We start from the raw sequence: 21,645 nt of genomic DNA, 5'->3' as shown, positions 1-21,645 counted from the left end.
ACTTTTTATTTTATTTATTATCATTGTTGAATATTTAAAACATACAATCTATTTGCAGTGAAGCCGCTCGACATCTACATCACATTAGTCATCTGACAGACTCCCATCCAGAGCGACCCACAGATGCAACAACGGTCAAAGCTCTGAGAGACTTGCTGTCAGATCAAAACGTATTATATCTTACAAAAATCCATACCGCTCACTTTAGTATGATACCAGTATATTATGTTACATTACATTGGCCTACGAATGTATATGAGTCGTACAATATAATACGATTTGTAGGACGTATAAGTATGTTACGAATTACAATTCATACAATATGTTATGAATATGCAATACGTATAATATTTTACTTATTCCAATTTGAGGTTGTTAACATAAATTAGCATGCTAAATAGTTACATGCTAACCTAACATGCTGAGTACACTATATAAACTTAGCAAAAAAATAAACTTCCCTTTTTCAGGACCCTGTCTTTCAAAGATAATTCGTAAAAATCCAAATAACTTCACAGATCTTCATTGTAAAGGGTTTAAACACTGTTTCCCATGCTTGTTCAATGAACCATAAACAATTAATGAACATACACCTGTGGAACGGTCGTTAAGACCCTAACAGCTTACAGACGGTAGGCAATTAAGGTCACAGTTATGAAAACTTAGGACACTAAAGAGGCCTTTCTACTGACACCAAAAGAAAGATGCCCAGGGTCCCTGCTCATCTGCGTGAACGTGCCTTAGGCATGCTGCAAGGAGGCATGAAGACAATAAATTGCAATGTCCGTACTGTAAGGCACCTAAGACAGTGCTACAGGGAGACAGGACGGACAGCTGATTGTCCTCGCAGTGGCAGACCACGTGTAACAACACCTGCACAGGATCGGTACATCCGAACATCACACCTGCGGTACAGGATGGCAACAACAACTGCCCGAGTTACACTAGGAACGCACAATCCCTCCATCAGTGCTCAGACTGTCCGCAATAGGCTGAGAGAGGCTGGACTGAGGGTTTGTAGGCCTGTTGTAAGGCAGGTCCTCACCAGGCATCACCAGCAACAACGTCGCCTATGGGCACAAACCAACCGTCGCAGACAGGACTGGAAAAAAGTGCTCTTCACTGACTAGTCACGGTTTTGTCTCACCAGGGGTGATGGTCGGATTTGCGTTTATCATCGAAGGAATGAGCGTTACACCGAGGCCTGTACTCTGGAGCGGGATCGATTTGGAGGTGGAGGGTCCGTCATGGTCTGGGGCGGTGTGTCACAGCATCATCGGACTGAGCTTGTTGTCATTGCAGGCAATCTCAACGCTGTGCTTTACAGGGAAGACATCCTCCTCCCTCATGTGGTACCCTTCCTGCAGGCTCATCCTGACATGACCCTCCAGCATGACAATGCCACCAGCCATACTGCTCGTTCTGTGAGTGATTTCCTGCAAGACAGGAATGGCCAGCGAAGAGCCCGGATCTCAATCCCATTGAGCACGTCTGAGACCTGTTGGATCGGAGGGTGAGGGCTAGGGCCATTCCCACCCAGAAATGTCCGGGAACTTGCAGGTGCCTTGGTGGAAGAGTAGGGTAACATCTCACAGCAAGAACTGGTAAATCTGGTGCAGTCCATGAGGAGATGCACTGCAGTACTTAATGCAGCTGGTGGCCACACCAGATACTGACTGTTACTTTTGATTTTGACCCCCCCCCCCCCCCCTTTGTTCAGGGACACATTATTCAATTTATGTTAGTCACATGTCTGTGGAACTTGTTCAGTTTATGTCTCAGTTGTTGACTCTTCTGTTCATACAAATATTTATACGTCAAGTTTGCTGAAAATAAACGCAGTTGACAGTGAGAGGACGTTTCTTTTTTTGCTGAGATATCTATATATCTCTCTATATCTATATACACACACAAAAGTATGTGGACACCCCTTCAAATTTGTGGATTCGGCCATTTCAGCCACACCCATTACTGACCGGTGTATAAAATTGAGCACACAGCCATGCAATCTCCATAGACAAATGTTGGCAGTAGAATGGCCTGAAGAGCTCAGCAACTTTCAAAGTGGCATTGTCAAAGGATGCCACCTTACCAACAAGTCAGTTCGTCAAATTTATGCACTGCTAGAGCTACCCCGGTCAACTATAAGTGCTGTTATTGTGAAGTGGAAACGTCTAGAAGCAACAACGGCTCAGCCGCGAAGTGGTAGGCCACACAAGCTTACAGAACGGGACCGCCAAGTGCTGAAGCGCGTAAAAATAATTTGTCCTCGGTTGCAACACTCACTACCGAAATCCAAACTACCTCTGGAAGCAACGTCAACATAAGAACTGTTCGTCGGGAGCTTCACAAAAAAAGGGGTTTCCATGGCCGAGCAGCTGCACACAAGCCTAAGATCACCATGCGCAATGCCAAGCGTCAGCTGGAGTGGTGTAAAGCTATTGGACTTTCTGGAGTGATGAATCACGCCTCATCTGGAAGTCTGATGGACAAATCTGGGTTTGGTGGATGCTAGGCGAACGATACCTGCCCCAATGCATAGTGCCAAATGTAAATTTTGGTGGAGGTATAATGGTCTAGGGCTGTTTTTCATGGTTCTGGCTAGTCCCCTTAGTTCCAGTGAAGGGAAATCTTTACGCTACAGCATACTATGACAGTCTTGACAATTCTGTGCTTCCAACTTTGTGGCAACAGTTTGGGGAAGGCCCTTTCCTGTTTCAGCATGACAATGCTCTTATGCACAAAGCGAGGTCCATACAAAAATGGTTTATCGAGATCGGTGTGGAAGAACTTGACTGGCCTGCACAGAGCCCTGACCGCAACCCCATCGAACACCTTTGGGATGAATTGGAACGCTGACTTCGAGCCGAATGAAAGAAAGTCCTCACAGCAATGTTCAACATCTAGTGGAAAGCCTTCCCAGAAGAGTGGATGCTGTTATAGCAGCAGAGGGGGGACCAAGTCCATATTAATGCCCATGATTTTGGAATGAGATGTTAGACGAGCAGGTGTCCACATACTTTTGGTCATGTATTGTAGTTGCAAAGTTGCTTATTAGCTAAAATGCTAAAGTTGTCCGTGATGAGATTTGAACATGAAACCTTTGGGTTGCTAGACATTCATGTTATATGCTGACCTATCCACCCCGACCAACCAACCACCCTCCTTTTGTTTTTGCCTTAAAGGAAAATGTTTAAATGTTTCAACGTCATATTCAACATCTCCAGCACCACCCCAAAAAATATATATTTCCAATGACATTCTATAACGCTCCCTTTCCTCTGCACAGTTGTCAGTGAGAAACAATAGGATTACAAATGAGTGTTAGTCTTAATGTTATCAAATTCACTGTTACCACTTCCTTTATGAGATGAGAATGCAGTGATGGAGTGACTAATCTTAACTGGCCTGAGACAACTGATGAGGCTTCTTGCCTTTATGTATACGTTGATGTGTTTTTAAGGTAGCCAATTGGGAGAAACTCTTCTGGCAGTCAGAGCAGCAGTAAGGCTTCTCCCCTGTGTGTGTTCTCTGATGAGATTTCAGCTCACTTGATGTTGTGAAGCACTTCCCACAGTCAGAGCAGGAGTAAGGCTTCTCTCCTTTATGTATACGTTGGTGTATTTTTAAGCTGCCCTGTTGGGAGAAACTCTTCCCACAGTCAGAGCAGGAGTAAGGCTTCTCTCCTGTGTGTCCTCTTTGATGAACTTTAAGCTCAGTTGATGTTGTGAAGCACTTCCCACAGTCAGAGCAGGAGTAAGGCTTCTCTCCTTTATGTATGCGTTGGTGACATTTTAAGTTGCTCTGTTGGGAGAAACCCTTCCCACAGTCAGAGCAGGAGTAAGGCTTCTCTCCTGTGTGTATTCGCTGGTGACATTTTAAGTGGATCTGTTGAGAGAAACCCTTTCCACAGTCAGAGCAGTAGTAAGGCTTATCTCCTGTGTGTGTACGTTGGTGTGTTTTAAAATTGCTCTGTTGAGAAAAACTTTCCCCACAATCAGAGCAGTAGTAAGGTTTCTCTCCCGTGTGCATTTTCTGATGAACTGTCAGAGTCCGTGATGTTATGAAACTCCTCCCACAGTCAGAACAGAAGTAAGGCTTCTCTCCTGTGTGTGTTCTCTGATGAACTCTTAGCCCAGTTGATGTTGTGAAACATTTTCCACAGTCAGAGCAGTAGTAAGGCTTCTCTCCTGTGTGTATACGTTGGTGTGTTTTTAAGTTGCTCTGATGAGAGAAACGCTCCCCACAATCAGAGCAGGAGTAAGGTTTCTCTCCAGTGTGTACTCTCTGATGAACTGTCAGAGCCTGTGATGTTTTTAAACTCTTCCCACAGTCAGTGCAGGAATACAGATTCTCTCCTGTGTGTATTTTTAGGTGTATTTTTAGCTTTGATAGAAATGGGAAAATCTCCTCACAATGTGGGCAGGGGTGAGACCTCTTAGCTCTGTGATTTTCCTGCTGTTGCTCTCTGGATGTAGAGAATGTCTCAACATGATCTCCTGTGTGAACAACATCAGAAGAACCAGTCAGTTGGGGTGATATACATATAACTTCATATCAGTAGGCTGTACAATACAGGGAATAAAGCTATTAGGGCTGTCCCGACAAAAAAATGTATCCTGGTCGACAGAGTCGTCTGTTCTTTTGACCAATCGATTGGTATACATTTTAAAACGTGTATTTTTCCAAATATTAGACACACCCTTTGTTTGAATAAAATCAACTATATATGAAGCTACTGAGCTTGTCTGATGCTTTAAGCACTGCAAGAAAAAAAATCAAGACACAAATTACTAAAGAGGGAGCCAGAGATCAATATAGCCTAACCAGAAGAAAAAAACCTGTTCCAGACCCTCCTCCTCCCCACTACTGCTGGCCTTCTCAGATTCTGCCGTCACCCTCCTGAAGTTGCTGATAATAGGCTACACCAGCGGTCAACAGATTTTTCCATTTGGAGTGGCAGGTTATCGTGCCATTTCTACTGATCTGCGTGTCAGTTATGATTTTCATCTGCACATTTTCATGGAACCTTTTAAATTAATTTATAATAATGTCTTCATATCTCAAATCAATGTCATGTGGTTAATCAATTATATCTAAATTAAAATGATTCAATTCTAAAAGTAACTTCCATTGCCATTGCCAATATGTAAAGATAGCCTACATAAAGCCAACAATAAAAACACTGCAGCCTGCAGGTAGAACATATTTCTTATGAAAATAAATATTCTATAAATCACATTGGCTATGCATGGCCTGACTGCAAGGAACTTGCAACATTGCATCCAACTATTCATTTGGTCTGGCCTGTGCTAGCAAACTTGCAACATTGAATAAAATATTCTGGGCCCTTAGAGTTTCCCGTGCCAGTGAGCTCCAGACAGACAGAGCTGTAGGCTATTTTGCGCAAAGGATAAGAAGTAATCAGGTAGGCCTATTTTATGACGTTTCCACCAGATCAGAGCATTACATTTTTCCCCCTTTCATGCTGAGTGGTTATCGAAAGGGAGAGAGATGGAAAGATTATTCAAATAGGCTACATTGAGGAACTATTGTCATTCTCACTGGTTGTAAAACCAGACTTTGTTTACTTGCTGTTTGAGGCGAAGAAAAATGACTTTGAGAAACTCCACAGTGATGGTGAGTTAAGACAATCACATTTGGAAAGAAGTAGAAGGTGCTCAACCAACGTGAGTAGAGTTGTAACCTCAAAATGTGTAAACATCATTGAACAGGAAAAGGCACACACTCGCTCACCATTTAAAAAAATCTTCGTTTTATTAAGCAAGTTTAAAACATTGACGTTTCGGTCTTCAATGCCCGTCAAACGTCAATATTTTAAATTTGCTTAAAACAAAAACATAGTCATGAGTGAGAGTTGTGCCTTTTCCTGTCCAATGAGTTAAGACAATCAGAAATAGTATCAGATCCTCAAATGGGCACATTTATAGGCCTACATTTGCACACAGGCCAGCTAGCCTATAGGCCTACTTCAATGTGTAATCAGGCCAGGTAGACTATAGGCCTACTTATATGTGTAATCAAGCCAGGTAGCATAGGTGCGTGTCCTTACTCAAGATTGTCTAGAGCGCTGCTGTCAATTAATAAATTGACAACTCGTAAATGCAATGAAATAAACCAAAACGTTTTTCTCACAAGTGTAGCCTAGGTTGTTGCTCTGCAAACAATGTGTAAACTGTTACAATGACATCGGTAAGACTGTAATAATAATAATAATAATATATTGTGCATTACCGTAATTAAACAAACATTGTAGATTAGAAATTATGTGAATTAACAGTAAAAGCACTACTGGTGATACAGGTGTGTGCCATCCCCGCGGCCTCTGCAATGGACTAGTCCACTCAGACAGGCAATGGACTAGTCCACTCAGACAGGCAATGGACTAGTCCACTCAGACAGGCGTGAATCAGACAGGTGTCTTGTGTGCCTTATATTATTTTATTTATATATATATGCCACTGCTCGACTAAAAACATATTGGTCGACCAACAGCCTATCGACCAATCGACTAAATTGGGTCAGCCTTAAAAAAAAAAGCCTAGCTATTCAACAACCTAAGCCAAAAAGGGGCGAAAATTATGAGTCATATAATCCTCCATTCACTATCACAAGGGTTAGTAACTACACAGACTAATTTCATAGAACTTTAAAACACTGGCAGTTTGTCTACTTCACTTCTTTAGTCTCCTCTCTGATAACTCCAGATAGCCCAGTTGTTCAGGGATGTGTGTTGTCATTACAGAATTAAACCTATTAATAGACTGAGTCAAAACTTATGGCGGTCTGTTACTCATGCTCTTACCACGAGTAACAGATGTCCGTTTCTTCTTGTACTGTATGTATTCATATCAGTAGGCTGGTACCGTATGTATTCATATCAGTAGGCTGGTACTGTATGTATTCATATCAGTAGGCTGGTACTGTATGTATTCATATCAGTAGGCTGGTACTGTATGTATTCATATCAGTCGGCTGGTACTGTATGTATTCATATCAGTAGGCGGGTACTGTATGTATTCATATCAGTAGGCGGGTACTGTATGTATTCATATCAGTAGGCGGGTACTGTATGTATTCATATCAGTAGGCTGGTACTGTATGTATTGATATCAGAAGGTGGGTACTGTATGTATTGATATCAGTAGGCTGGTACTGTATGTATTGATATCAGAAGGTGGGTACTGTATGTATTGATATCAGTAGGCTGGTACTGTATGTATTCATATCAGTAGGCTGGTACTGTATGTATTCATATCAGTAGGCTGGTACTGTATGTATTCATATCAGTAGCCTGGTACTGTATGTATTCATATCAGTAGGCTGGTACTGTATGTATTCATATCAGTCGGCTGGTACTGTATGTATTCATATCAGTAGCCTGGTACTGTATGTATTCATATCAGTAGGCTGGTACTGTATGTATTCATATCAGTAGGCTGGTACTGTATGTATTCATATCAGTAGGCTGGTACTGTATGTATTCATATCAGTAGGCTGGTACTGTATGTATTCATATCAGTAGGCGGGTACTGTATGTATTCATATCAGTAGCCGGGTACTGTATGTATTCATATCAGTAGCCTGGTACTGTATGTATTCATATCAGTAGGCTGGTACTGTATGTATTCATATCAGAAGGCTGGTACTGTATGTATTCATATCAGTAGGCTGGTACTGTATGTATTCATATCAGTAGGCTGGTACTGTATGTATTCATATCAGTAGCCTGGTACTGTATGTATTCATATCAGTAGCCTGGTACTGTATGTATTCATATCAGTAGGCTGGTACTGTATGTATTCATATCAGTAGGCTGATACTGTATGTATTCATATCAGTAGCCTGGTACTGTATGTATTCATATCAGTAGGCTGGTACTGTATGTATTCATATCAGTAGGCTGGTACTGTATGTATTCATATCAGTAGGCTGGTACTGTATGTATTCATATCAGTAGGCTGGTACTGTATGTATTCATATCAGTAGGCTGGTACTGTATGTATTCATATCAGTAGGCTGTGCAATACAAAAGGGGAATAAAACTATTCTAAAAGTATCTCATAAGTCAAGAAAATTATGACCCATATCATCCTCCACTCACTATCACAAGGGTTAGAAACTACACAGACTCATTTCATATCATCCTCCACTCACTATCACAAGGGTTAGAAACTACACAGACTCACTTCATAGAACTTTAAAACACTGGCAGTTTGTCTACATCACTTCTTTAGTCTACTCTCTGATCACTCCAGATAGACCAGTTAATAAAACAAATGCTGACAATACTGGTGTCAAACCATGCAAGTGTCAGTAGCATGAAATAACATCTACCTTCTCATTGAAACTGTTCATCATGAAACAGTTCCACTGCAACTTTTCATACACAGTGGAACGAATGACACAAACATAGTTAGATACAACCTGCTTTTACCATGACTAACAGACTTCCCAATCTTCTCCTCCTCTTCTTCATCTTTAATGTTGACATTCAGCTCCATTGTTTGACTGCAGTCTTCCAGCTTCACTGATGCCATCTCTGGATCCTGCTGTGCAAACTGGGCTCCACTTTCACAATCAGGATCCAGTGACTGTAGGTTTGGACTCAGTGTGGAAGGAGAGAGGCAGGCTGGGTTTGTCATCACTGTTGATGTTACCGGCCTCAGACTTAATATGAGTCGGCCTGTAGTAATAAAGAAAATGGACACAAAAAGTCTTGAAAGTTCTGGCACTTTTATTCTCAAACTATATATATATATATATCAGGTAGCTAAGCATTAACAAACCATTCAATTAATTTCAAATTATACAAGGTTCACACTAGAGGTCGACCGATTAATCGGAATGGCCGATTAATTAGGGCCGATTTCAAGTTTTCATAATCGGAAATCGGTATTTTTACACCTTTATTTAACTAGGCAAGTCAGTTTAAGAACACATGCTTATTTTCAATGATGGCCTAGGAACGGTGGGTTAACTGCCTTGTTCAGGGGCAGAACGACAGATTTTTACCTTGTCAGCTCGGGGATTCAATCTTGCAATCTTACGGTTAACTAGTCCAACGCTCTAACCACCTGCTTTACATTGCACTCCACGAGGAGCTTGCCTGTTACGCAAATGCAGTAAGAAGCCAAGGTAAGTTGCTAGCTAGCATTAAACTTATCTTATAAAAAACAATCAATCATAATCACTAGTTAACTACACATGGTTGATAATATTACTAGTTTATCTAGCGTGTCCTGCGTTGCATATAATCGATGCGGTGCGCATTCGCGAAACAGGACTGTCGTTGCTCCAACGTGTACCTAACCATAAACATCAATGCCTTTCTTAAAATCAATACACAAGTATATATTTTTAAACCTGCATATTTAGTTAATATTGCCTGCTAACATGAATTTATTTTAACTAGGGAAATGGTGTCACTTCTCTTGCAACAGAGTCAGGGTATATGCAGCAGTTTGGGCCGCCTGGCTCGTTGCGAACTGCGTGAAGACTATTTCTTCCTAACAAAGACAGCCAACTTCGCCAAATGGAGGATGATTTAACAAAAGCTCATTTGTGAAAAAAGCACAATCGTTGCACGACTGTACCTAACCATAAACATACATGCCTTTATTAAAATCAATACACAGAAGTATATATTTTTTAACCTGCATATTTAGCTAAAAGAAATCCAGGTTAACAGGCAATATTAACCAGGTGAAATTGTGTCACTTCTCTTGCGTTCAATGCACGCAGAGTCAGGGTATATGCAACAGTTTGGGCCGCCTGGCTCGTTGCGAACTAATTTGCCAGAATTTTACGTAATTATGACATAACATTGAAGGTTGTGCAATGTAACAGGAATATTTAGACTTATGGATGCCACCCGTTAGATAAAATACGGAACTGTTCCGTATTTCACTGAAAGAATAAACGTTTTGTTTTTGAGATGATAGTTTCCGGATTCGACCATATTAATGACCTATGATTTGATAGAGCAGTCTGACTGAGCGGTGGTAGGCAGCAGCAGGCTCGTAAGCATTCATTCAAACAGCACTTCCGTGTGTTTTGCCAGCAGCTCTTCGCAATGCTTCAAGCATGGCTGTTTATGACTTCAAGCCGATCAACTCCCGAGATTAGGCTGGTGTAACCGATGTGAAATGGCTAGCTAGTTAGCAGGGTGCGCGCTAATAGCGTTTCAAACGTCACTCGCTCGGAGACTTGGAGTAGTTGTTCCCCTTGCTCTGCATGGGTAACGCTGCTTCGAGGGTGGCTGTTGTCGATGTGTTCCTGGTTCGAGCCCAGGTAGGAGCGAGGAGAGGGACAGAAGCTATACTGTTACACTGGCAATACTAAAGTGCCTATAAGAACATCCAATAGTCAAAGGTATATGAAATACAAATCGTATAGAGAGAAATTGTCCTATAATTCCTATAATAACTACAACCTAAAACTTCCTACATGGGAATATTGAAGACCACCAGCTTTCATATGTTCTCATGTTCTGAGCAAGGAACTTAAACGTTAGCTTTCTTACATGGCACATATTGCACTTTTACTTTCTTCTCCAACACTTTGTTTTTGCATTATTTAAACCAAATTGAACATGTTTCATTATTTATTTTAGGCTAAATTGATTTTATTGATGTATTATATTACGTTAAAATAAGTGTTCATTCAGTATTGTTGTAATTGTCATTATTACAAATAAATAAATTAAAATCGGCCGATTAATCGGTATCGGCTTTTTTTGGTCCTCCAATAATCGGTATCGGTGTTGAAAAATCATAATCGGTCAACCTCTAGTTCACACTATAAATTAGGCTGCACAATGTAAATGCACTAAACCTATAGTAGATTTCCTAAATTCACACACAGAGCATTCAGAAAGTATTCAGACCCCTTGGCTTATTCCACATTTTGTTACATTACAGCCTTATTGTACAAAGGATTAAATACCCCATAATGACAAAGCAAAAACAGCTTTGTAGAATTTTTGGCAAATAAAATATCACATTTACATAAGTATTCAGACCCTTTTACTCAGCACTTTGTTGAAGCACCTTTGGCAGTGATTACAGCCTTGAGTCTTTTAGTGTATGACGCTACAAGCTTGGCACACCTGTATTTGGGGAGTTTCTCCCATTCTTCTCAGCAGATCCTCTCAAGCTCTGTCAGGTTGGATGGTGAGCATCACCGCACAGCCACTTTCAGGTCTCTCCAGGGATGTTCGATCTGGTTCAAGTCCGGGCTCTGGCTGGGCCACTCAAGGACATTCAGAGACTTGTCCCAAAGCCACTCCTGCATCGTCTTGGCTGTGCGCTTAAGGTCGTTGTCCTGTTGGAAGGTGAACTTTCACCCCTGTCTGAGGTCCTTAAAAGGTTTAGGAAGAGCCAGCTCTAGGAAGAGTCAATCCTGTCTCAGAGCTCTACGGACAATTCCTTCGACCTCATATCTTGGTTTTTGCTCTGACATGCACTGTCAAATATGGGACATTATATAGACAGGTGTGTGTGCCTTTCCAAATCATGTCCAATCAATTGAATTTACCACAGGTGGACAACAATCAAGTTGTAGAAACATCTCAAGGATGATCAATGGAAACAGGATGCACCTGAGCTACATTGAGTCTCACAGCAAATAGAGTACAATGCTTTTTATTATTTTACAAATTTGCCAAAAATTCAAAAAAACTGTTTTAGCTTTGTCATTATGGGGTACTGTGTGTAGATTGATGAGGAACATTTTGAATATGGTTAACGTAACAAAATGTGGAACAGAGGAAGGGGTTTGAATACTTTCCGAATGCACTGTAAGGAATTGGCAACTCGTTCTCATTCTGAGAAACAAGGTAGGCCCCTTGATTTCAACATCTGAACAAAGCGGACAGGCTAACAAGCTTTTCAAACAGTTGGAGACAGAATGGTGTGTTCATAACAATTCAACTGTTCTACCTTGTTATCTAGCAAATAGATCCAAGTTGGCTAAACTTGAAATATAAAGATTAGCTGGCTAGTCACTAGCACGTGGACTTGAGAGATTGTTGATGAGACCTGTGTTAATTTTCTACAGCCTAATACCTGCCTTTCTTAAAATCAATACACAGAAGTATATATTTTTAAACCTGCATATTTAGCTAAAAGAAATCCAGGTTAACAGACTTGAAAACCAGATCAGTGATGGCAAAAACAACAAAAAAGCATGTTAAACTATTTTGATAAAATACAATTATTAGTGGTTCTTATGGTTGTGGAAGGCTTATATTTAGCCTAGGTTTAACTTCACAAGCCCTGAATTCATTAGACTATTGACTGTTTGAAAGGCAGTGTATTTGACCTTTAATTGTACAACGCTTATTTAGAGAAAAACTAAATGTAGATATCGTGAATCACCCATAAGTTCGAAAATATTGTATTTACTTCGCCACCATGGCCTTTTTTTGCCTTCACCTCCCTTATCTCACCTCACTTGCTCACATTGTATATAGACTTATTTTTCTACTGTATTATTGACTGTATGTTTGTTTTACTCCATGTGTAACTCTGTGCTGTTGTATGTGTCGAACTGCTTTGCTTTATCTTGGCCAGGTCGCAATTGTAAATGAGAACTTGTTCTCAACTTGCCTACCTGGTTAAATAAAGGTGAAATAAATAAATAAAACTCAAGATACAGCTGTATGACTTTTAGTCCATATCGCCCAAACCTAACAGAGTACATTAGAATAGAGTACAATACAGTACGTTATTCTGTACTCTGTACTGTTGTACTCTACTGTACTAAACTTGTCTTTCAGGTACTCTGCTGTAGTGCTTTGCAATCTTGTGAAATATTAGCTATGTTTCCAAAAACTTGTCCAGTGACTTTTTTGTCGACATTTAGAAAAAGTTTGAATAGAAAATAGATCCGACAATTGCCCACTAGGTTGTTTCCATTTAACTATCTGGTGCTGATAAAAACAGCTCGAGGTAATGACGCACCTCGTACTGTCAAAATGATCCCACAATCATTATTATTTATATTATTTATATATATTTTTTAACACTTTCTATCCTCAAATGCAACATTTTTTGGGAGCTTTTGAACATTTCTCCTGCCGTCTCCATTACACATGTCAAAGATTTTTAGCCACATTGCTTTTGTCGAATGCACCTGGGTCAATGGAAACCTGCCTAATGATGTCTGAGTGATTGGTTCAGATTTGGTCAGGTCTAATGTTTGGGCCAAGTAAAAAACTGACATCGGTCCGTGCTTACTTTGGTGTATCCTAGTATCGGCCTGCAATGGAATGTTATGAATGTCCATCCCATGTGGTAGGCCTACCGTTTGTAAAACAGCCAGTTGCATTGGCTTTATTAGTCCTGGTTCCTGTGACTAATCATTTTGTCTATTTATGCTCAGAATAGGCCCATCAGCTACCCAACTTTATCAGGAATATTCTGAGCCTATTTGCAATGAGAATCAATGCGTTTAACACAGCAAAAAATGCAGAAGTATTTATTTTTTGCTATGATCATCTTGTCAAAAATGTACAGAGAAACTTGAAACCACTGATTATCATGACAATTTAGCTGCCGGGGTTCAACTCCCAGACAACAGTGGTTTCAGAGTCCTGCAATAGAGCTGAGGTGCTAATATTTGTGTAAACTCTACATAGTTGTGTTCTGTGGGTGTCACTGAGAAGGCTGAATAATCCATAGGTAAGAATGTAGAGTGCAATATGAATGTCCAACACAAACAAAAGACCCTCCATACTCAACTGGCGGACCGCGGGCCAAATCCAGAGCGGGTCAATACGGACCACGGGACCAAAAAATATATAATAATACTTTTTTGTTTGGGCTTCGACCCCTGGTATCATATAAACACACAAAAGACATGGAAATGTGTAGAATTGCAGGAAATTTGCTTTAAAACTGGAAAAAAAATCTTGCCCCATCGCAAAATGTGTATAATTGTGTGATATTACATTTAAACCTGCCAACAAGAGGGTTGTGAAGATTTTGGGGTTGGGGGTTTGTTACTACGCCAATAAATGACAATATCCATCCGGACCTTTGCCACCGAGGAAATGTGTGTGACTGGACCTTCTCAAATAGTACTGGAGTACCCCTGTAATCCCTGTAATAGACTGACTGGGAAGGTGATTTTTCAGTCAAAGTCCTGCAATAAGAGCTAAGAAGCTAATATTTGTGTTAACTCTTGGTAATTGTATTCTGTGGGTGTCACCTGTTTCATGGGTGAACAATCCAACCCGTTTCATAAGTACATAGAAAAATGGTTTAATACATCCACAGTGGGATTTCAACCGTTTTGTTGTTTATTTTCAAATTAATTAATTCTTGTAATTCATTTTAAATGAAGTAACATTCCAACCATGTTTAGCGTTTCTAGTCCAAATATGACACCATTCCATTAATTTGAATCAGTTTGCATCATTTTCAATGAGAGCGAACCGCAAATTCCACTATTGTGGCTACTCGTTATTGTGGCTAGCTTCACATACCCAGGGACAAGGGGTGCGTCCAGCAGGAGGACGGAGACGTTGGCCACGATCAGATGTAAATGTATTATGTAGAACAAACATGCCTCTGATTCTAAGGAATCATGTCAGTTCTATTCATGGGATTTCTATCTGCAACTTTCCAAAACGTTTTTGGTCTGAACATCCCCAGGCGAAATCCACGGAGTTATATACGAACCTGGAAAGCCTCACAAATGAAAACGTGTGGTGGACACCGCGCCGTGTGCTTGTAAAATATTTGTTATCACGTTCTTCACTCACTCGGCTTGACAGAAAAATAAGACAAAACCTTTCCCAAACGTGATCATACCTTGACGGATTTGTTATTTTAACATGTTATGACGTTCTTTCGCTATTAGACGGTTTAAATGTGCTATTACATACCTGTAGTAATAAAGCGAAACGGACAACACAGTTCTGGCGTTTTCTTTATTCCGAAGAATGGTGGGCACCTACCGGAACTTCCTGTTCCCCCCACTACCACCGTTCAACAGCGACATTATTGGACTGATGGACTAACTACTGCTAAACCATGTAGAATATAAAAGTGAGATTGATTATCTAGACAAATAAACTTTGGTTCAAGAAGTGAGATTGATTATCTAGACAAATAAACTTTGGGTCAAGAAAACTAAAGCAGTGTCTGTTTTAGTGTCTAAGGTTTTCAACCCATTACATATGTATTGTAGATGATCTCTGTGGAAGGCCAAGAAGATCATCAAGAACCTCAGCCACCAGAGACACGGCCTGTTCACCCTGCTACCATCTATCAGGCGGAGACAGTACAGGTGCATAAAAGCTGGGACAGAGAGAATGAAACTGCTTCTATCTCCAGGCCATAAGACTGTTAAACAGTCATCACTGATTTGATTTAGATAATATTGGTGACTAGCAAATTCTCTTGTCCCAGTGTGTAGAGGTGTCATGACATGCTCATTTCAACTTCCTGTCCTCCTTAGCTTCAGAAAAAAACTAAATATATCACTTGAAACATTGTTTTTGTAATTCATCATATAAAAGAGAATAGTTTGACCAGCATAAATTCATATAGAAACTTTATTTTTCATTGGCAGATCAATTTAGTTAGCTTAATTATGGTTTTCCCAAACACATTAATTATAACAAATCTAACATAACAAATCTAGTTTTGAAAAGACAATTTAATAAATACACAAAGTCGTTTCATAGCCTGTTTATCATTAAAGAAATAGTCTTTTAGTATTAAAAAATGATCCCAAACTAGTGGCGAAAACTGATCACACCATCTCTATCTGATACATGTTGTGTCTACTAGCTCATTCCCACAGAACACTGCAGAGGGAAGCAGCACCAAAGCACCCCAACACCATCACACCTCTAACTCCATGCTTTACGGTGGGAAATACACATGCGGAGATCATCTGTTCACCCACACCGTGTATCACAAAGACACAGCGGTTGGAACCAAAAATCTCCAATTTGGACTCCAGACCAAAGGACAAATTTCCACCGGTCTAATGAACATTGGTCATGTTTCTTGACCCAAGCAAGTCTCTTCTTCTTACTGGTGTCCTTTGGTAGTGGTTTCCTTGCAGCAATTTGACCATGAAGGCCTGATTCACACAGTCTCCTCTGAACAGTTGATGTTGAGATGTGTCTGTTACTTGAACTCTGTGAAGAATTTATTTGGGCTGTAATTTCTGAGGCTGATAACTCTAATGAACTTATCCTCTGCAGCAGAGGTAACTCTGGGTCTTCCTTTCCTGTGGTGGTCCTCATGAGAGCCAGTTTCATCAAAGCGCTTGATGGTTTCTGCGACTGCACTTGAAGAAACTTCAAAGTTCTTGACATTTTCAGTATTGACTGACCTTCATGTCTTAAGGTAATGATGGACTGTAATTTCTCTTTGCTTATTTGAGCTGTTCTTGCCATAATATGGACTTGGTCTTTTACCAAATATGGCTATCTTCTGTATAGGTATATTGATTGAGGGATCAATATCTTGTCACAACACAACTGATTGGCTGAAACGCATTAAGAAGGAAAGAAATTCCACAAATTAACTTTTAAGGCTCACCTGTTAATTGAAATGCATTCCAGGTGACTACCTCATGAAGCTGGTTGAGTGAATGCCAAGAGTGTGCAAAGCTGTCATCAAGGCAAAGGGGGGCTATTTGAAGAATCTCAAATATAAAATATATTTTGATTTGTTTAACACTTTTTTGGTTACTACATGATTCCATGTGTTATTTCATAGTTTTGATGTCTTCACTATTATTCTACAATGTAAAAAATAGTACAAATAAAGATATATTTGAGTTAATAAAGACGCATACAAACATGGTCTCTTTTTTGCTTTCTTGTGTAAGGCAGCTCCAAAATGCAGGTGTTTCAGCCTAGCTCAGTGCTTTCTGTGGTAGTGGGGCAGCCAGCGAAAAATACAGAGTGTAGGGGTTGGTAATGTTCTCTAGTTGCGCCGTGATTGGCTCAATGTTCTGTCACTCATGGGGACACAACGTCAACGCAAAATCTACAGGTAGAGCTCGAAAATTATAGGCCCTTGGGTGCTGCCATAGACTCACATTAGAAATGGCCACCCAGGAAAGCTCAAGGTCAGATAAAATGACGTCAAATCACGTGTGCTGCCCTATGGGACCCCTGATCACGGCCGGTTGTGACCCAGCCCAGGATCGAACCAGAATCTGTAGAGAAGAGAAATTATAGATAAAACGTATCGGTGCTCATTGGCCATAAACATTACACAACAAGTTGGAAATTGCAAATTCAACGAGTGCCAAGGCGCCACTGCAGCCCCGGGTTTGATCCCAGGCTCTATCACATGACCCATGAGGCGGCGCACAATTGGTCCAGCATCGTCCAGGTTAGGGGAGGGTTTGGCCGGCCGGGATGTCCTTGTCTCATGGTGCTCCAGCGACTACTTGTGGTGGGCCGGGCAACTGCAAGCTGACTCTGGTCGTCAGTTCGACAGTGTTTCCTCCGACACATTGGTGCGGCTTGGCTCTTGAGTTAAACGAGCAGTGTGGTTTGGCTCTCGACCTTCACCAAGTCCGTTGCAGCAATGAGAAAAAAAATTGCAACTACCAATTGGATATCACAAAAAAGGAGGTAACACCAAGGGCCAGAAAAGTTTGAATACATTGGCCATAATGTCAATCCAGCATGACTTCTGTTGCGTTCAAAAGAACTGGAAAGTCAGAACTGGGAAATCTCAGACTTCAGTGAGTTCAAGACAACTGGGAACTCGGACAAAACAACTCCGACTGGTGAAAATACATTAAAAAATATGTTGAACGGTCATCCAACTCAGAATTCCAAGTTGGGAACTCAGGCCTCTTTCTAGAGCCCACAAGAAGGATCACCGCGCAACCTTCCTGTTCAAGTGAGCACGGCACAAGGTAAGTCCAAAAATGCTGCTCCTGCATAAATGATGTAATATGCCAGGGAGATATGTATACTGTAGCTAGGAAAGTAATACTAAGTGTATGTTGTGTAGTAAGATGTTAGTAGCCCATGTGCCTCACCCTTGTAATTTGGTCTATTTTCACCTCTCAAATTTGCCTACTTTTCTGCCTCACCCTATTTTCAACACAATTGGCTGGAACACCTCAATGATTCAGGAAACTTTGATTCCCCATCACTAGAGACAATTAACAAAAAATCTGATATTGTTAAAATAAAGGTACTTACAAAATGTTTAATTGTGTGTGTGGTCACTGAATGCACACTCATTATTTTGCAGCATGGGGAAGGGGTGTGGTCACTAAGTATAGATTCTTCTTCTATGGTGTTTATTGGTAGTGTGCAAACCAACATTAACTGTGCATCACTGCCACATTCTGGGCTGGAGTGTGATAGAGACATGTGGTTCTGTCCTGGTGACATCACAGGGTCAGAGAGAACTCCTGACTGTAGTCATACCAAAACACTCCAGGCACTCAGCCCATAAGAACCATTCATACTGTCAGATCTAATATGAATAACTGACTACAACCATAAGAACCATTCATACTGTCAGATCTAAAATGAAGAACTGAATACAACCATAAGAACCATTCATACTGTCAGATCTAATATGAAGAACTGAATACAACCATAAGAACCATTCATACTGTCAGATCTAATATGAAGAACTAACTATAAAAGAAAAGAGTTTGACCAGTACAAATTCATGTAGAATTATTATTATTATTTTTATTAAATCGGCAGATCAGTTAAGTTTGCTTCAATGCAGTTATCTAAACATATTCATCATCAATGACAAAAATAACTAATCTAGTTTTAAAATGCAACTAAATAAACAAATGTAGTTGTTTCATAACCTGTATATAATTAAACCAATATTTGTTTAATAAATCAAATATTCCCCCCAAACGAATGGTGAAAACTGATCATCACATCATCTCTATCTGATACATGTTGTCTACTAACTCAATTCCACAGAAAACTGCAGAGGGAAGCAGTACCACCCAGTCAACCAGCCTCATAGAGGTTATTCCATCCTAAGGGCAAATCCAAGGTAATCTCAATATTTTTACAGTAGAAACTAACAAAACACACCAAAACTGACAAGATGCACACTGATCAGTAAAGTAAAGAGAGGCTAAAATTCTATAACGCTCCCTTTCCTCTGTACAGTTCTCACAGTGAGAAACAATAGGATTACAACAGAGTGTGCTAGGATTTCTTGAGAATTAAGTGATGTAATGACTTTAATTTTAGCTGGTCTGAGAGAACTGATGAGGCTTCTCTCCTTTATGTATACGTTGGTGTGTTGTTAAGGTATACAATCGGGAGAAACTCTTCCCACAGTCAGAGCAGTAGTAAGGCTTCTCTCCTGTGTGTGCTCTTTTATGAACTTTTACATCAGTTGATGTTGTGAAGCACTTCCCACAGTCAGAGCAGGAGTAAGGCTTTTCTCCTTTATGTATAAGTTGGTGTGTTTTTAAATTACCCAGTTGGGAGAAACCCTTCCCACACTCAGAGCAGCAATAAGGCTTCTCTCCTGTATGTATTCGCTGGTGGCATTTTAATATATCCAATCGGATGAAACTCTTCCCACAGTCAGGGCAGGAGTAAGGCTTCTCGCCTGTATGTATTCGCTGGTGACATTTGAAGTGGTTCTGTTGAGAGAAACTCTTCCCACAGTCAGAGCAGCAGTAAGGCTTCTCTCCAGTATGAGTATGTTGGTGTTTTTGTAAATGGATCTGTTGAGAGAACCTCTTCCCACAGTCAGAGCAGGAGTAAGGCTTCTCTCCAGTGTGCACTCTCTGATGAATTGTCAGAGTTCCTGATGTTGTGAAGCTCTTCCCACAGTCAGTACAGGAATATGGATTCTCTCCTGTATGTATACGTTCATGTGTTTTAAAGGTATCCAATCGGGAGAAAGTCTTCCCACAGACAGTACAGGAATACAGATTCTTTCCTGTATGTATATGTTCATGTGTTTTTAAGGTATCCAATCGGGAGAAAGTCTTCCCACAGTCAGAGCAGGAATACGGATTCTCTCCAGTGTGTATTTTTAGGTGTATTTTTAGCTTTGATAGAATTGGGAAAATCTCCTCACAATGTGGGCAGTGGTGAGACCTCTTAGCTCTGTGATCTTCCTGCTGTTGCTCTCTGGATGTAGAGAATGTCTCAACATGGTCTCCTGTGTGAAGAACATCAGAAGAACCAGTCAGTTGGTGTGATATACATGTCAATCAAATGTATTTTATGAAGCCCTTTTTACATCAGCAGTTGTCAGAAACCCAGCCTAAAACCCCAAAGAGCAAGCAATGCAAATGTAGAAGCACAGTAGCCAGGAAAAACTCCCTAGAAGTCAGAAACCTAGAAAGAAACAGAGAGGAACTAGGCTCAGAGGGGTGGCCAGTCCTCTTCTGTCTGTACCGGGTGACATATGTATTCATATCAGTAGGCTGTACAATACAGGGGAATAAAACTATTCTAAAAGTGGGTAAGAGTTGAAAGCTAAAAAGGGGCGTGTCATCCTCCACTCACTGTCACAAGGGTTAGTAACTACACAGACTCATTTCATATCATCCTCCACTCACTATCACACGGGTTAGTAACTACACAGACTAATTTCATATCATCCTCCACTCACTATCACAAGGGTTAGTAACTACACAGACTCATTTCATATCATCCTCCACTCACTATCACACGGGTTAGTAACTACACAGACTCATTTCATATCATCCTCCACTCACTATCACAAGGGTTAGTAACTACACAGACTCATTTCATATCATCCTCCACTCACTATCACAAGGGTTAGTAACTACACAGACTCATTTCATATCATCCTCCACTCACTATCACAAGGGTTAGCAACTACACAGACTCACTTCATAGAACTTTAAAACACAGGCAGTATGTCTACTTCACTTCTTTAGTCTACTCTCTGATCACTCCAGATAACCCAGTGAATAAAAGAAATGCTGGCAATACTGGTGTCAAACCAGGCAAGTCTCAGTCGCATGAAATAACATCTACCTTCTCATTGAAACAGTTCATCATGAAACAGTTCTACTGCAACTTTTCATGTACAGTGGGAAGTTGGAATGAATAACAAGCTTTGTTGTGCAGTCTGGAGTTTCTCAGGGATGTGTGATGTCAGAATTACAGAATTCAACCTAGCAGTAGACTGGGTCATAACTTACGGAGGTCTAACTAATGAAGATAACTTATAGTTAGATAGAACCTGCTCTTACCACCATAAACAGATGTCCCAATCTTCTCCTCATCCTCTTCTTCATCTTTAATGTTGACATTCAGCTCCATTGTTTGACTGCAGTCTTCCAGCTTCACTGATGCCATCTCTGGATCCTGCAGTGCAAACTGGGCTCCACTGTCACAATCAGGACCCAGTGACTGTAGGTTTGGACTCAGTGTGGAAGGAGAGGCAGGCTGGGTTTGTCCTCACTGTTGATGTTACCAGCCTCAGACTTAAATTCTAGTCGTCCTGTAGTAACAATGAGAAACAGACACAAAAGTTATTGTCTTGACAGTTCTGGAACTTTCTTTATACTCTAAAAATATATGATTATTTCTTCTTGTTCAATTCTCACTTCAATAGATCAGGTACCTAAGCACTGAGAACAAAACATTCATTA

General features: G+C 40.5%; 1 protein-coding gene across 1 annotated transcript; it reads right to left on the bottom strand.

Annotated features, from left to right (window-relative positions):
* Positions 1–3,084: 3,084 nt before the first annotated feature.
* On the bottom strand, positions 3,085–20,064 carry LOC120051567 (zinc finger protein 658B-like; the record flags this gene model as incomplete). The annotated part of the gene is made up of 2 exons (XM_038998506.1): positions 3,085–4,312; positions 19,319–20,064. Coding segments are annotated over 2 exons (1,659 nt in total), but the record flags the coding sequence as incomplete, so codon positions are not given.
* Positions 20,065–21,645: the final 1,581 nt, after the last annotated feature.

Source organism: Salvelinus namaycush, chromosome 7 (assembly GCF_016432855.1).
Source record: "Salvelinus namaycush isolate Seneca chromosome 7, SaNama_1.0, whole genome shotgun sequence".
NCBI lineage: Eukaryota > Metazoa > Chordata > Actinopteri > Salmoniformes > Salmonidae > Salvelinus > Salvelinus namaycush.
The sequence above is the reverse complement of the archived record's forward strand: the minus strand, read 5'-3'. Positions and strand labels throughout refer to the sequence as shown.